The sequence below is a fragment of the Lytechinus variegatus genome, chromosome 2 (assembly GCF_018143015.1).
Source record: "Lytechinus variegatus isolate NC3 chromosome 2, Lvar_3.0, whole genome shotgun sequence".
Lineage (NCBI taxonomy): Eukaryota > Metazoa > Echinodermata > Echinoidea > Temnopleuroida > Toxopneustidae > Lytechinus > Lytechinus variegatus.
Window position 1 is genome coordinate 29,714,798 of NC_054741.1, and position 14,740 is coordinate 29,729,537.

At 35.5% G+C, this 14,740-nt stretch overlaps 1 protein-coding gene across 2 annotated transcripts; it reads left to right on the forward strand.

Moving 5' to 3' along the window:
• The first annotated feature begins 5 nt into the window (after window positions 1–5).
• LOC121407787 (diphosphomevalonate decarboxylase-like) lies at window positions 6–11,053 on the forward strand. 2 transcript variants are annotated; one of them, XM_041598987.1, is made up of 10 exons: window positions 6–175; window positions 2,415–2,553; window positions 4,226–4,272; window positions 4,611–4,748; window positions 5,215–5,414; window positions 7,022–7,189; window positions 7,843–7,965; window positions 9,019–9,084; window positions 9,219–9,311; window positions 10,764–10,951. In XM_041598987.1, the coding sequence occupies exons 1-10, from the start codon at window positions 88–90 to the stop codon at window positions 10,911–10,913; spliced, it is 1,212 nt and encodes a 403-aa protein (XP_041454921.1). In that variant the 5' UTR covers window positions 6–87; the 3' UTR covers window positions 10,914–10,951. The 2 variants fall into 2 exon arrangements, with proteins under 2 accessions (XP_041454921.1, XP_041454920.1); XM_041598986.1 differs by lacking the exon at window positions 9,219–9,311 and having other exon boundaries at window positions 9,019–9,177; window positions 10,764–11,053.
• Window positions 11,054–14,740: the final 3,687 nt, after the last annotated feature.

Sequence of the window (14,740 nt, forward strand, 5' to 3'; positions counted from 1 at the left end):
ACCAAAGTTATTCTCTGTCCAATAGGAATTGTCGTTTTAACGGTACGGATCGTACCACCGTTTTGGCCCCTCCCATATCTCTGCTGTATGAAATTTTGTGAACAAAGTACAGACATGGAAATCGGCAAAATAGTGACATGTAAAGCCCCAATTAACATTGCTGTCGTCAAGTATTGTAAGTAAGATGTAAATTCGGAAATTAATGTATTTTGTTTCGCTTCATTCTTAGTTCGGATGTTAATAATCCGATTATTTTGAGGTAGACTCTAGTACTAGTGAAAATGCAGCAGTGTGCGCTTACAAGAGCGGCCGTCACATTTTCACCCGCCCGGACCTTGCCCGGTGCAGTTATGACAGATGGCCGATTTCCCCCGTTCACTGGTTTTGCCCGTTGGTTGGCCGATGGCCGATTGAGCTGAGTGAGAAAGTCGACTGTCGACAGTTGGTCTGCAAGCTCCTATGTTAATGAGCAAGATTTATCCAAGTCGACTCGTGGCTGAATTTCAACCCTTCACAAAATCTTGTAAATTGTGACTGTGCTGTGAGACTTTTTTCTCGAAGAATTTAACCATTTTGAGACTTGAGTAGATCCACTCATTCAATGAACAAGGTTATGATATAACCTTGTTCTCAGTTATATCTCCATGTGTGACAAAATAAGGGTGGCAATGTTTGGCTTATTTTCTCTTTTTCTTCGGGCAAATGCTTGATTTTTTTACACTGACAGTTTCCATTAGACCTGTTAATTCATACTGCTTGGCTCTTATTTAAATTTGATTCTTTATATCATTTATTCTTAATTAAAAATAGAGATCAAAAAATGAAAATTTTCTTGCCATATTACTTTCCACCAATAGAGGGCGTACACAAAAATATGCCCAAAATTCAGGTTTTTGAGCGCTCGGGCGAATACAAAAATTATTCCCACATTACTAATGATAAATAAATTAAAACTGTATGGAAATTAGTAATTTTGGTCACAAAAGTGATATTTTAATGATTTTTTGAAGTGTGCTCTATACAGCATTGGCATACCATAGTCCTACCTGTAGATTCTCCACAGGCCAGATGGTAGCAGTGAACAAGTGGATAGATCTAGGCCCTAATAGTTGTTTACAAATAGTAAAATTGATTAAAATTTTGTAGGATGGGGGGTCGGGAGTCCGGACACTTAATATTTTTGAAGCCTTCTATTTTGTCTTTGGATTACACTAAAATATGAATTCAATAGTTGAAATCATCTTCTATTTTGTTCTCTATGATATTTCCTAACATTTTTTACTAAAAATTTATGAAACTTCACTTGTAAATTCTTCGAAATGACTTTCTAAAATCGATCGTATACCATAGCCAGCATTATAGCATAGGAAAAAGTCACACGTATTGCGAGGTAGTATACTAACCTCGCAATATGTGGGAAAGAGTAAATGTTACTCTTTTATACTGGTTATTTCTTTTGAACAAAATATTTTGATAAATAGGTGAATTTCAGACCTGATATTAGAGGCCTCAAACAGAGTTTTCTTCCTCTGTTTTCTTTTGCAAATTGTGCAAAATTTTGTGTTTTGGGCACAAATGTTATAATCATCAGAAAGCTCAAACTCTACTTTCATACGATGTCACTCTTGATATGTGACACATTTTAGATGGGTCAGCAGCCAGCCTTTTCCATCAAGATGCAAGACAAGATTTCTGAGTAGCATAAATTAATCTAGAGTTCAGATTTAGAGGTAATTTGAAGAGATTACCACATGGTGAGTGTGACCTGCAGAGGCCCAGTGTGGGGAACATTGGAATTTGCGTGGGTGTGTGGTCTCTATGACCAATCAGAGCACAGTATTCTTGTTTTTGAGCTGCTAAATGTACTAAATAACTTTAAAGTTCCTTTGTTTAGACAAATGGGATGCAAATGGCCATATATGTTCTGTTTGAATGAAATTTGGCCCATTTTACTGTATGAAATCATGATTGTTCAACTTATAGTCCAAAATGATATTTGTCATGTGAGTCACATTCCTGTGTCACGCGAGTCACATTTTCAAATGGCTATCGACTCAAAACAATATTTCCAGATTTTTCAAAATACTCTCCAGAAAATTTCATCAAAATCTGGTGTGTATATCCTGAGGAAATTACAAATACAGTAAGGTCAGGAATCTTCAATAGTAGCGTGTCACAGAAGTCATAACATAACAAACAAATTGAAATGTCTCCTACAAAATTAAGTCTGTAAATGCAAAATTTTTGTTGGACAATGTGTATTATCAATACTTTGTTTGAACTAAATTGTAAAAACAAGTACGCAATATACGATTTTCAAGTAAGTAACCTTAAGATTTTAAAATTTTGTGTAAATGTCACGCGTGTCACAATGGAATGGCTGCATTGTTCTCTGTTTTCTTTTCATTTTCAAGGGGGCAAACGAGATGAAAAATTAATTCTTCCTGTGAACTCGTCTTTGAGTGCTACCCTTCATATTGATCAACTGTGCACCACCACGACTATAGCTGGCAGCAAACACTTCCTTGAAGATAGACTCTGGCTCAATGGCAAGTAAGTTTGAAGTATTTAGCAATTTTTTTTTTATAAAGATACATGTAGAAATTTCTATAGGAGTTTAATGTCTGATTTTTGATAGAACATATTTAATAGTTGATTCTTCATTGAAGAGGGAAGGTCTTTATTACCAATCCTTACAATAATGGGTTCAAGGATGAATCAAAAGAAGATAAAAAGCACACAAAAAATATTTATCATCGTTTCATTCAATGTGAATAGATATAACATGTATTAGAGCCATTTAAAGAAACTCTTGTAGAACAAACTGATCATTGCAAGTTTTCAAGATCTTTTCATGTTATTAAGGAAGATTCTTATAGTAAAAATGTCCATTAAAGAGGATTGCTCTTCACATGCCCTTGCATTCAAAATATGACCCCAAAACAGCCGTAAATATTCATGCAAATCATTTGCGTTACATTGCCCAGATTCTCCTACACAACACTTCAATTAGCATTTAAGAAATTCTTTTTAATCTGCATTTAAGACATTCTTTTTAATCTGTATTTTATGCCTCCAATGGAAGATTATCAGTAACTAGGATGGTCATAACAAATACATTTTAATTACAGTCCGACCTCTCTTATCCGGCCTCCCCTTATCTGGATCTCTCTATTATCCAGATGCACACTTGCGAGATTTTTTTTTTTTTTTTAAATCTAGTACAGGTACGTGAGGAAATGAGATTTCAATCTAAACTCAATCCTATACATAAACCCACTCTGATTACATATATTTCCCAACATAGTCACCCTACACCAAACATATTTTTCATGAAAATATCTCACCCAAATCACCAAAAGAACTTTAGGAATGATAATTTCCAGTAAATCAGGGTGCAGCGCAAACATTTCATCACGTTTCTCTTTTTGATTCGCGGGAAAAATGTCTTGCTAGCTAACTTTAGGCCTCAATACGGACAGCGCCATCTATCATGTTTGAGCCTACAGTCAGTGAAACAATGGCTGACATTGCGAAGCTGCGATACCCGCCGCGATGATCTAATTTTAAAACTTGGTTTCATCGAGTCATTCACTTTCTTTCGAAGTATGCTCGATGTATACCTCAGTCATTTTAGCAGGTAAATTATCCAAGAGTTTTGGCCATCGATCGATTTCATTTCAATAAAAACACTGCCTATAATTTGCACTGACTCTGCAGTGAATATTGTCTTTACCTGTATACGCCCACTACAATAGTGCAGTGTAGCTACCACCGGTGGCCTGGGGAGGCAGCCGGCAGCGCAGCTGCGTGTATTTAATAATGGGTCTTCCAGATCCGGATAAATCCCTTATCCGGATTGGTGCTGGTCCCAACGTGTCCGGATAAGAGAGGTCGGACTGTAGTGCATTTACTTCTGCAAGTTTCTGGATTAAAGTTCATACAAGAGGTCTGGGGCCCGTTGTAGAAAGAGTTGCAATCAAACACAACTAAAAAAATCTTGCGGAACTTGATTTTCAGCCAATGAAGCACCCGTATTTGGGATTTGCACTTGATATTTTGACTTGCGTTTAAACGTAACTCTTTCTGCAACTGGCCCCTGGGCAGTTATTTCTTATTTTTAATGCAATGTTTTATTCAAAGATTTCTTTTTGTAATAGACTAAATCTGTGTGTTTTTGCTTTTTTGTTTGGCTTTTGATGAAGATCATTGTTCTTATTTTCAGGGAAGAGTCTTTAGAGAACCCAAGAGTAAGAACCTGCTTACAAGAGAGTAAGTATGATGCATTCATCCATCCTTTAGCACACCAGCCCACCCCCCCCCCCACCCCTTGCACACACAGTCATGTGACTCACTCTATCATTAATCAATGAAATTTAAAGATCAAGTGTTTGATGACAATTAAGCATGATTTTTATCAGCTCAGACTTTACTCTTTGTAAAACACAAACACCCTACCCCCTTAATTATTTCAATGATGGAATGAAATTGCTCTATTAAGCACTCTTGGTGAATCATTCTGGTTATCTACTGTTGATCCAAATCACTCTATCTTACATTCATGTCATATGTATGATGTATTTATCTGGTTTCATATAATTTTACTCCAGTTAGGAAAAGGGTTCGGAAGAGGAAGATATCGGCCGACGAATCATGCCCTGAGGATTGGAAGCTTCATATCTGTTCTGAAAACAATTTCCCTACTGCTGCTGGTTTAGCTTCATCTGCTGCTGGATATGCATGTCTGGGTAAAATTTTAACTTTAATATCATGCTTTTTGAGTATTTTCATTCTTGCTTGTCTGTCTGCCCCTCTCTCTCTCTCTCACTTTCTCTCTATTTCAACACCATGAATAGCACCCAATGAAATCCCACTATTGTAATTTTTCATTCTTCTCACTCAAACTTGTTCCCCCTCTCCCATTGACATTTGAAAATTATTATTGTTTTCTCTATGGGCAATTCCATAAAATATATACATCTGACCCCATGTATGTGAGACCTTCATGAAATATCTTTCTTCTGATTTCTGGTTCTTTTGACAGTCTGTAATGCTCTCAAATGGTCATGACTTGGTCAATTTATGAAATGAATTAAAATGTCAGAAAAATGGGGATCGGATGTATAAAAAGGCTAATTATCATACGGAATCGCCCATATCTTTCACTTACAGTTTACTTGAATAATATATTACTTTCCATATTTCTTCTTACAGTCGCTACCTTGGCACAGGTCTATGATGTCCAAGGGAACGTGTCCGACATCGCCCGTCAGGGCTCTGGGAGCGCATGCAGGAGCATGTATGGGGGCTTTGTGGAGTGGCTGGATGGGGAATCTAATGATGGCAGTGACAGTATAGCTCAACAGGTGGTAGATGAGACCTACTGGCCGGAGATGAGAATCCTTATACTTGTAGTAAGTACTGTTTCTGTCAGTGGTAACTTTCGTAGGAACTCGGCAGGACAGCATTTTGCTGGTAAACGCCAAGCTGGTATATAACCATTACCTACTAGGTTACATTTTACGTCTAGGTTACCGCTAATCAGTCATAGTGGCTGACATAATAGACGAGAGTTATCTTTCTTGGGCTGTTTTATCAAAGTGGAGACAATTGCAGAGCTGGGATGACCAGTACTGGGTTTTGTCATGTAGAGTTGATCAATTAATGACCATTGGGTGATGGGAATTTAAGTGCTACATGCATTTCAGGTTACACTTAACTCTTTGTGAAACGTACCCCTGTTCTTCTATTCAAATCATAGGACATGGTTGAAAGCTGCAGCGATAAAGTAAAGCTAAATAGGTGATAGGTGTTAAAGGGGGAGTGAACTGAGTGTGGTCTTTCATTGACTGTGTGTTATAAATACATATAAGTCCTAAAATATATGTTTTCAGATATCTACTAAAACTACAGAGAATAAATTGACCTATAATTGTATTTGTATGGAGAAACTAAAAGGTTTTGAGAGGAAAAGTAATTGTTTGCTACTTGGTAACATAATTATTGCGGTATAAATGTTTAATTAGTTAATTAGCATGTTATCATTCAAGTGGGTTTATATTACTAGACTACACTAGCATTATGGGTCAGGAAACTGGCCTGGTTTGAGTAGTTGAGGACTCAAGATGGCGCTATTTGTTCGAATCTGCTTTAACATCTGACCTCTGATCAAAATTTGTTTTTGGATGGAAATTGCTTGTGCCTCTAATTACTCAAGCTCATTCTTGGTTGTGTTTCATAGTCACTATCACTATCACCATACATGTGCATGGAATTTGAAATTTCAAAATCCAGAATCAATTTTCATTGTTATTGTTTTTCAGCTGATTGAAATTTCATGATTTCAGTCATATAGTGAAGATGCCATTTAACCCTCATCAGGGTTGGGCTCAATTACAATTACTTAATTGAAAACAAATGTTCAATTACAGTTACTTTTCAATTTAAGTACAGAATGCAGACATTCTTTTCAATTACAATTACCAATTATTTTTGTCAATTACAGTAATAATTTCAATTTCTTTATGAAAGTCATAAATGAAATCAATTTGTATTCTGCATGTACTAGCACCACCTTTTTCAACATTTTTTTTAAGTTACAGAGAAACAGACAAGATGAAGGTTTATGTTGAAGACCACAGATGCTGCTTATTACACTCTTTGATGCTGAAGCACTTGACATGAAAAGGGTCATGGAATTAAATCATAAAATAAATAAGTTTATTGTAAAGTAATTGAATGTAATCAAAAGTAATTGACACTTATTGAAGTCAATTACAGTTACAATTATTTCCATTTCAGAATTTCAAATACAATTGCAATTACTCAAATAAATGTAAGTTATTACATAATTGATCAATTACCTTTTAAATGAGCCCAACCTTGACCCTCAACCTTGACCCTCATACCTCGTTATATTAGGAGATATTTTCTTCTCTTGATGAAATCATTATCCTTATCGTATATGAAGGATATCTTGATGTTCAGGGTTTTTGAAGGTATCTTCTGTTTCCCGCTGCAGGTTAGCGATCAGAAGAAACACACGAGTAGCACTGCTGGTATGCAGACTACTGTAGAAACAAGTGAACTCCTTCAGCACAGGGTAACATTGATACCAGGATACATGGAAACTATGAGGAAAGCTATCAGGGAAAGGGATTATGAGACTTTTGCTCAACTTACTATGAAGGTACTTAAATCACCTAATCCCATTAATTCATATATGAAGTAACTGACAAGGATACCAAAGAGGGTACAGTGGTTTCATGGTACAGTTTGTATCTTACGTAGGCAAATGCTAGTCCTGAAATAGGACCAACATATGCCCCCGATAGATACATAGTGTACCATAAAACCAAAGATACTCTTTTTCTTTGCCATGGAAACCTTGTGTAGGATTTTGAATTATAGTATAGCCATTTATCATTACCGTATAATCATAAACTTACTAGAGACTTCATGTCACCTCTTCATTCAGACTCAAAGATCTGAATTCACAACGACTATTATCCCTCTCTGGGTAAAATCCACCCCTAAACAATGGGTGCATACTGTATATGATCGCTTTTTTTTTCGCAAAGTGCATGCATAGCCAGTGGCTGATTAGTACTCTACTTTTGACATGCTATGCTTAGAAACCCAAATGTTAAATCCTCTCTAATTGAATACCTCTAATGTGTTCTGGCACAAAAAAAAACATTAAAAGATTCATCATGGGTATCTTTGTTTTTGGTTTATTCTTTTTATCTGTACTAAATGAAATAACTCTGATTGTATACCAAGATGGAAATATGATTTTACACATATAATACACTCCACATGAAATTCTTCTTTATATTGCAGGACAGCAACCAGATGCATGCTGTGTGTCTGGACACCTACCCACCTATATCCTACATGAATGACACATCAAGGTCGATTGTTCAGATGGTCCATGATTACAACTCATTCCACGGAAAAACCAAGGTATGAAATTCTCACTATGAGATCATAGAATTCTTGGAGAGTAGGGAATGACTGCATCATGTTTGGCAGGTATCAGTAATAGAGTAATGAAGTGATGACGTCACAAAAAACTTTGAGCGTTTTTTATACCATATTTTGGTAGAGCATGATGAAAATCACCCACTGCCAGAATTTGGTGGGAATCGGTCCATGGGGGCCTTAGATATGACCTCATGAATACTTAATTAGCCCCATTGAAGTCAATGTATTATTGGCCTGGTTCTAAATGTTAGGAACCAGGCAAATGATACACTGACTTCAATGGGGCTAATTATGTATTCATTAGGTCATATCTAAGGCCCCCATTGACCGATTCCCACCAAATTTGGGTTGTGGGAGTTTTTCATCGTGCTCTACCAAAATATGGTATCAAAAACGCTGAAATGCAAAAAGTGAAAATTTGTGACATCACACTTTAGTACTCTATATGAAGTTGTATCCGAGAGTAGAAAGCTACTACAATTGCTTTTGCCTTGTTTATATGATGGTGGGTTCTTGAAGTGTCCATAGTTGTGAGATTTCATACAGGAGCCTTTGATATTGGAGTGATATATACTTGTCCAGCTTACACTCTTTAGAGACCACAGTTTTCTGTTTTCTAAAATGCAAACTCTGTGTTCTTTGGTGTTCTATACATCACATTCTGTGTTCTTTGATGACATGTACAAACACATGCAAAAGCAATGGTAAATGGTGAAAATCTATAAAAAAAACAAAAAAAAAACATTAGTTTTCATGCAGGTAAACCTTGGCAAATACATACTTGAAAGGGCAGACAGGTTTGATTTTATTAATTTTTTTTGCTTTGATTTTCATGATTTTCACTTTCTTTTTGTTTGGCCTGAAAATTTGCATTTTCTGTGAGATTCTGTGAATTCTGTTCCTTCTTCCTGAATTCTTTGATTTTTTTCCCTCCATTTTCTATTTCACAATACAGAAACCTATGTGCTTTGTAGGTCATAATTATAAATTTCTTAATTTACCAACATGTATGCTTATCAATTCATTACGCAGGCCTGTTACACCTTTGATGCTGGTCCCAATGCAGTACTGTACATCCTTGAGGAGAATGTGAATGAGGTGCTATCTCTGATCCATCATAGTTTCCCTCCTTCTGGAGACAATGTGGAGTACATCAGAGGACTGGATAGTAGTATTCATGATATATCTCAGGTAAGTGCTCCTGGTCCTAATGTAAGGAGAATGTGAATGAGGTGCTATCTCTGATCCATCATAGCTTCCCTCCTTCTGGAGACAATGTGGAGTACATCAGAGGACTGGATAGTAGTATTCATGATATATCTCAGGTAAGTGCTCCTGGTCCTAATGTAAGAAGAATGTGAATGAGATGCTATCTCTGATCCATCATAGCTTCCCTCCTGGAGACAATGTGGAGTACATCAGAGGATTGGATAGTAGTGTTCATGATATACCTCAGGTAAGTGCTCCTGGTCCTAATGCAAGGAGAATGTGAATGAGGTGCTATCTCTGATCCATCATAGCTTCCCTCCTTCTGGAGACAATGTGGAGTACATCAGAGGACTGGATAGTAGTATTCATGATATACCTCAGGTAAGTGCTCCTGGTCCTAATGCAAGGAGAATGTGAATGAGGTGCTATCTCTGATCCATCATAGCTTCCCTCCTTCTGGAGACAATGTGGAGTACATCAGAGGATTGGATAGTAGTGTTCATGATATACCTCAGGTAAGTGCTCCTCGTCCTAATGCAAGGAGAATGTGAATGAGGTGCTATCTCTGATCCATCATAGCTTCCCTCCTTCTGGAGACAATGTGGAGTACATCAGAGGATTGGATAGTAGTGTTCATGATATACCTCAGGTAAGTGCTCCTGGTCCTAATGCAAGGAGAATGTGAATGAGGTGCTATCTCTGATCCATCATAGCTTCCCTCCTTCTGGAGACAATGTGGAGTACATCAGAGGATTGGATAGTAGTATTCATGATATACCTCAGGTAAGTGCTCCTCGTCCTAATGCATGGAGAATGTGAATGAGGTGCTCTCTCTGATCCATGATAGCTCCCTCCTTCTGGAGACAATGTGGAGCACATCAGACAATTGGATAATAGTATTCATGATATACCTCAGGTAAGTGCTGGTCCTAATGCATGGATAATGTGAATGAGGTGATATCTCTGATCCATCATAGCTTCCCTCCTGGAGACAGTGAGGAGTACATCAGAGGATTGGATAGTAGTATTCATAATATACCTCAGGTAAGTGCTCCTGATCTCAATGCAAGGAGAATGTGGATGAGATGCTACCTTTGATCCAACATAGCTTCCATCGTTCTCAAGACAATGAGAAGTACATCAGAGGACTGGATAGTAGTATTTATCAATAATCCTTGTTTAAGTACTCCTGTAATCTATTAAATCTTTTGCAACTCTGTATAAACGAAGCTATCAATATGCAGATTCAAGGTAAAACCTGAATTAATGCCTTAACAATTTATTTTTAGAATGTATGAATAATTTTCCAATATCCCTGTAATTTTATGTTGTTTTAATTAGATTATTAGTAAAATATTTTATTGAAGATAGATATTTATTCAGATCCCCGAATAATGTTTTAGATTATCTCCTTGTAATCATATTGATCAAATTTATGAAAAGTATTTTAAAAGATCTGTTTTTAATCTCATTGGTCTATTATATTACACTTTCCATTGCTAATATTACTAAAGTAAAAAAAAAAAGAATTAAAAACTAGAAAAGATTTAATTTGTTTTTATACACAGGATCTCCAAAGTGCCATGAAGCGAGACCCCAATCCAGGTGCTCTGAAATACATCATCCACTCCAAAGTAGGACCTGGACCACAGGTAGTGATAGACCAGGAACTGAGTCTACTGGACCAAAATGGAATGCCTAAGAAACTTGTTAGTTGATGTTAAAGCTTTACAAGCTTATATTTTTCTTGGGCCTCCACACACCGAATCTGATCCAAATCGCCCTGTCCAAAACTGTATGAAATCACCTTTGTAGTGATTACATATGAACTGTTCTGTTTAGTGTTTACTAAGTCAGTGGTGGACCGTGACCCCGAGGAGACAAAGCATTGGGGGGGCATTGTTCACAAACAATGCCCCCCCCAATGCTTTGTCTCCTCCGGGTCACGGTCCGCTACTGTACTAAGTGGATACTTAGAAATGGTAGTTGATTCATTTGAACTGTCACTTTGGGATAGTGTGCATCAGCAATTATTTTGTCGAATATTTCCATGAACCATCATACCAGGGCCCCGTCTTACAAAGAGTTATGATTGAACTGATCAATCGTAACTCTATGGAAATCCATCAGTGTCATCATTTTTTCTACGGAAAATTTGCACAATGTCCTTTGTATGCAAAGAGAAGTGCAGTGAATTTTCAAGAAAACAATGAATGCATGAATATACATCATAGCTAAAAATATTTTGAACAAACATGCATAATAGATTTTGATGTTGCTGGTTGTCCATAGTTGTGATTGATCAGATTCGGGCCCAGGCTCTGGACTGTATTTTGATGTTCATTGGGCTTGTTCATTTCAGTATCAAATTTTATTAATGTGATATTTTCAATTTGACCATTCTCTAGATGCAGGAATTTTCTGTTTATTATCATATGAAAAACAGAACTGAAAAATTATTAACAGCATGAAATCAGAATTTTTTAAAAAAGACTTCATTTCTGTATATATATAAGGATGATGTTTAGCATTCTTGGCATAGAGAGGCAGAGGCACTTAAATAAAAGAAAAAAATGGCAGTATTATCAAACACTTGTGAGAACTAGATGTGTAGTCATGTTAAAACTATCGGTCAACAGTGCTTTTTCAATTAAAGATCAATGTATATTATGCATGTTAAGCTATGCTGTAAAGGAGATATTTTACAATGCTAACCATTAAAAAATTCTCAATGAATCATGTGCAATTCTTTACACATTCTAAGTACATGATAGCATCATGAAAGTAAAAACTAAAATCATAGTCTTTTACTGATTAAAAAAAAAAAATCATTGTCTTTATTATGAATCATTCTGCAACTTATAGACAAATTGACCTATTTTTTGAAGACTTGTGTATAAGAACTCTCATCCATAACTAAGAGCAACACTTCATAGTAATGCACATAATTATATGAAGCATTTCTTAAAGCAATACAGTGCAGGCCTGAGAGTAAACATCGATTGATGGAATAGCTTGCCACTGATCGCCAATGTACTCCAATAAATTACCAACTTTATATCAGAATCAATGATTTTGGCTTAATCAGTTATATTTCTAAAGGTTAGCAGCTCTGCAGCATGTGCCAAGTTCTTGATTAGAAATATATTGATATAAGCATAGTTCACTGAAATAGTGTTGTTTTAACACTTTTACACAATGATATTTGTTTTTTCGCCTGCCCTCCTTCAATCATGCTATTTAAATTGTTTGTCATTGCATCTTGAAGCTTCTCATTATAGTTTATTGTATTCAAATATGGTTGATGTAGGCAAATAAGATGCTTGTTCCAAGGAATTATGGATTTAAATTTCAACTTCAAACATTATAATAGCCTTAATTTATAAACTGGCCCTTTGTGTTGATCTCTTCTTTACAGTTTGTTTGTCTAAACTTCACATTGTACACTTTTTTTAGGGCCTACAAGGACAACAGAATGCCAATTACTGATGGAGCCACCCTACTAAAAAAGACTTATAAATAAATAAATGAACAAATAAATAGATAAAATATATAAATGAACTTAAACATGTTCCCCCCCCCCCAAAAAAAAAAATATATATATATATATATATGACTGATACGTTCTTGAAAAAGGTGATATGTATATGAAGTCAATACCTAATGATGTACTTGCAAAAAGGTAAACAGTGGTATTTGAGTTGATCATGAAAGCACTTGAAACAAACCATTCCTCTTGATATATGTAAAATGGTACATATTAGATTGAGACCGATAAGGTCAATTTAGATTTAATATCCTAAATATTTGATCAATGCAGTGAATAATATACATGAATGATATATTTGTATATCAAATAATCATGAAAGCTTAACAGTATTAACAAAAAAAGATGCCACTTATTAGACAGATGTTTGTCATCTGTCAGACAATGTCAGTGTATTTCCAGGCCATGAGAAATATATTTGATGTAGATAAAAAAGGCTCATATTTGATATGTATTTTTCATTATATTTGATGATTATTTTCCCTGTGAGCAACTGAGAAATTGTAAACTGTAAATAAATAAATTTCCAAACAGATTATGTCTATCATCTCTGTTGTATGAACCTCCATGCAGTCATGAGAATATAGTTACGTGTAGATTTTGCTTATGTATGTGCCTTGTAACATAAAGCTTAGCAATTAATTGTAAATTATGTTTATGATTGATCTCATTATTTGTTACATGTGAGTTATATAAATAAATTTTTCAATTAAAGGTCAAGTCCACCTCAGAAAAATGTTGATTTAAATCAATAGAGAAAAATCAGACAAGCACAATGCTGAAAATTGACATGCTGACATTTTTAAGTTTTGCTTATTTTCAACAAAATAGTTATATGAACGAGCCAGTTACATCCAAATGAGAGAGTCGATGACGTCACTCACTCACAATTTCTTTTGTTTTTTATTGTTTGAATTATACAATATTTTTATGAATTCGATGATTAGGACCTCATTGCCTGAAGCACAAAATGTTGAAATAATGAAATTCCACGTGTTCAGGGAGGAATCAAACTTAATTTCACATGATGGTGACGAGAAAATAAAAATATTTCAAATTTTATATAATAAAATACAAAAGAAATAGTGAGTGAGTGATGTCATCAACTCTCTCATTTGGATGTAACTGGCTCGTTCATATAACTATTTTGTTGAAAATAAGCAAAAATTTAAAATACCATAACTTTCTTATTTTACATCCGATTTTGATGAAATTTTCAGTGTTATGCTTGTTGAATTTTTCTCTTTATTCAAATCAAGTTTTTGTTGGGGTGGACTTGTCCTTTAATTACTAAGCCTAATGTTACAGTACCCAGGTCTTAACTGACACCAATTAGTATCAGTGACATCACTGGACACAAGGGTACTATCATGATACTCCTTTCAGGAATATTTTGGGAGGGTAGATGAGTATAAGAGAAATATAATGAATTTTTATCTTTCTTTGAGGTAATGGATAACTGCAGAGTTTCACTTTTAGAAAATGAGAGGGGTGTGGTACTTATGTTGGTGTAAAAGTGTAAGAGTTGAGATACTCAAATTGGTAGCAAGATAAAAGAGACTTGGTGTTTTTATTGGTTGAAAAGTGTGAGAGAATTGAGATACTTATATTGGTAGCAAAGTGAAAGAGACATGATATTTTTATTGGTTCTAAAGTAGAATCGAGATACTTATATTGGTAGCAAAGTGAAAGAGACATGGTACTTTTATTGGTTGCAACGTTTGAGAGCATTGAGACACTAACACTGGTACAAAGTCAAAGAGACATGATACTTTTTAAGTGTGAGTGAGCTATGGAAGCTTAAAAGTGCCACCGAGATGTTGAGATAATTATCTCGGGAAGTCGACATCTTGATAGCAAAATATAAGATGACGAGATCCTGGATCTCATCATGTTGACATCTTTTAGAAGAGATGATGAGATGACGAGATCCTGGATCTCATCATGTCAACATCTTTTAGAAGAGATGTTGAGATGACGAGATCCTGGATCTCATCA

What these genes read in the sequence shown, in the direction of transcription:
- LOC121407787 (XM_041598986.1), top strand. Translation starts at nt 88, where the DNA reads ATGAAATTTTGTGAACAAAGTACAGACATGGAAATCGGCAAAATAGTG. An exon ending in AGACTCTGGCTCAATGGCAA is followed by an intron (nt 2,554 to 4,225) that starts GTAAGTTTGAAG and finishes TCTTATTTTCAG; the next exon opens with GGAAGAGTCTTTAGAGAACC. An exon ending in CATTCCACGGAAAAACCAAG is followed by an intron (nt 7,966 to 9,018) that starts GTATGAAATTCT and finishes TTCATTACGCAG; the next exon opens with GCCTGTTACACCTTTGATGC.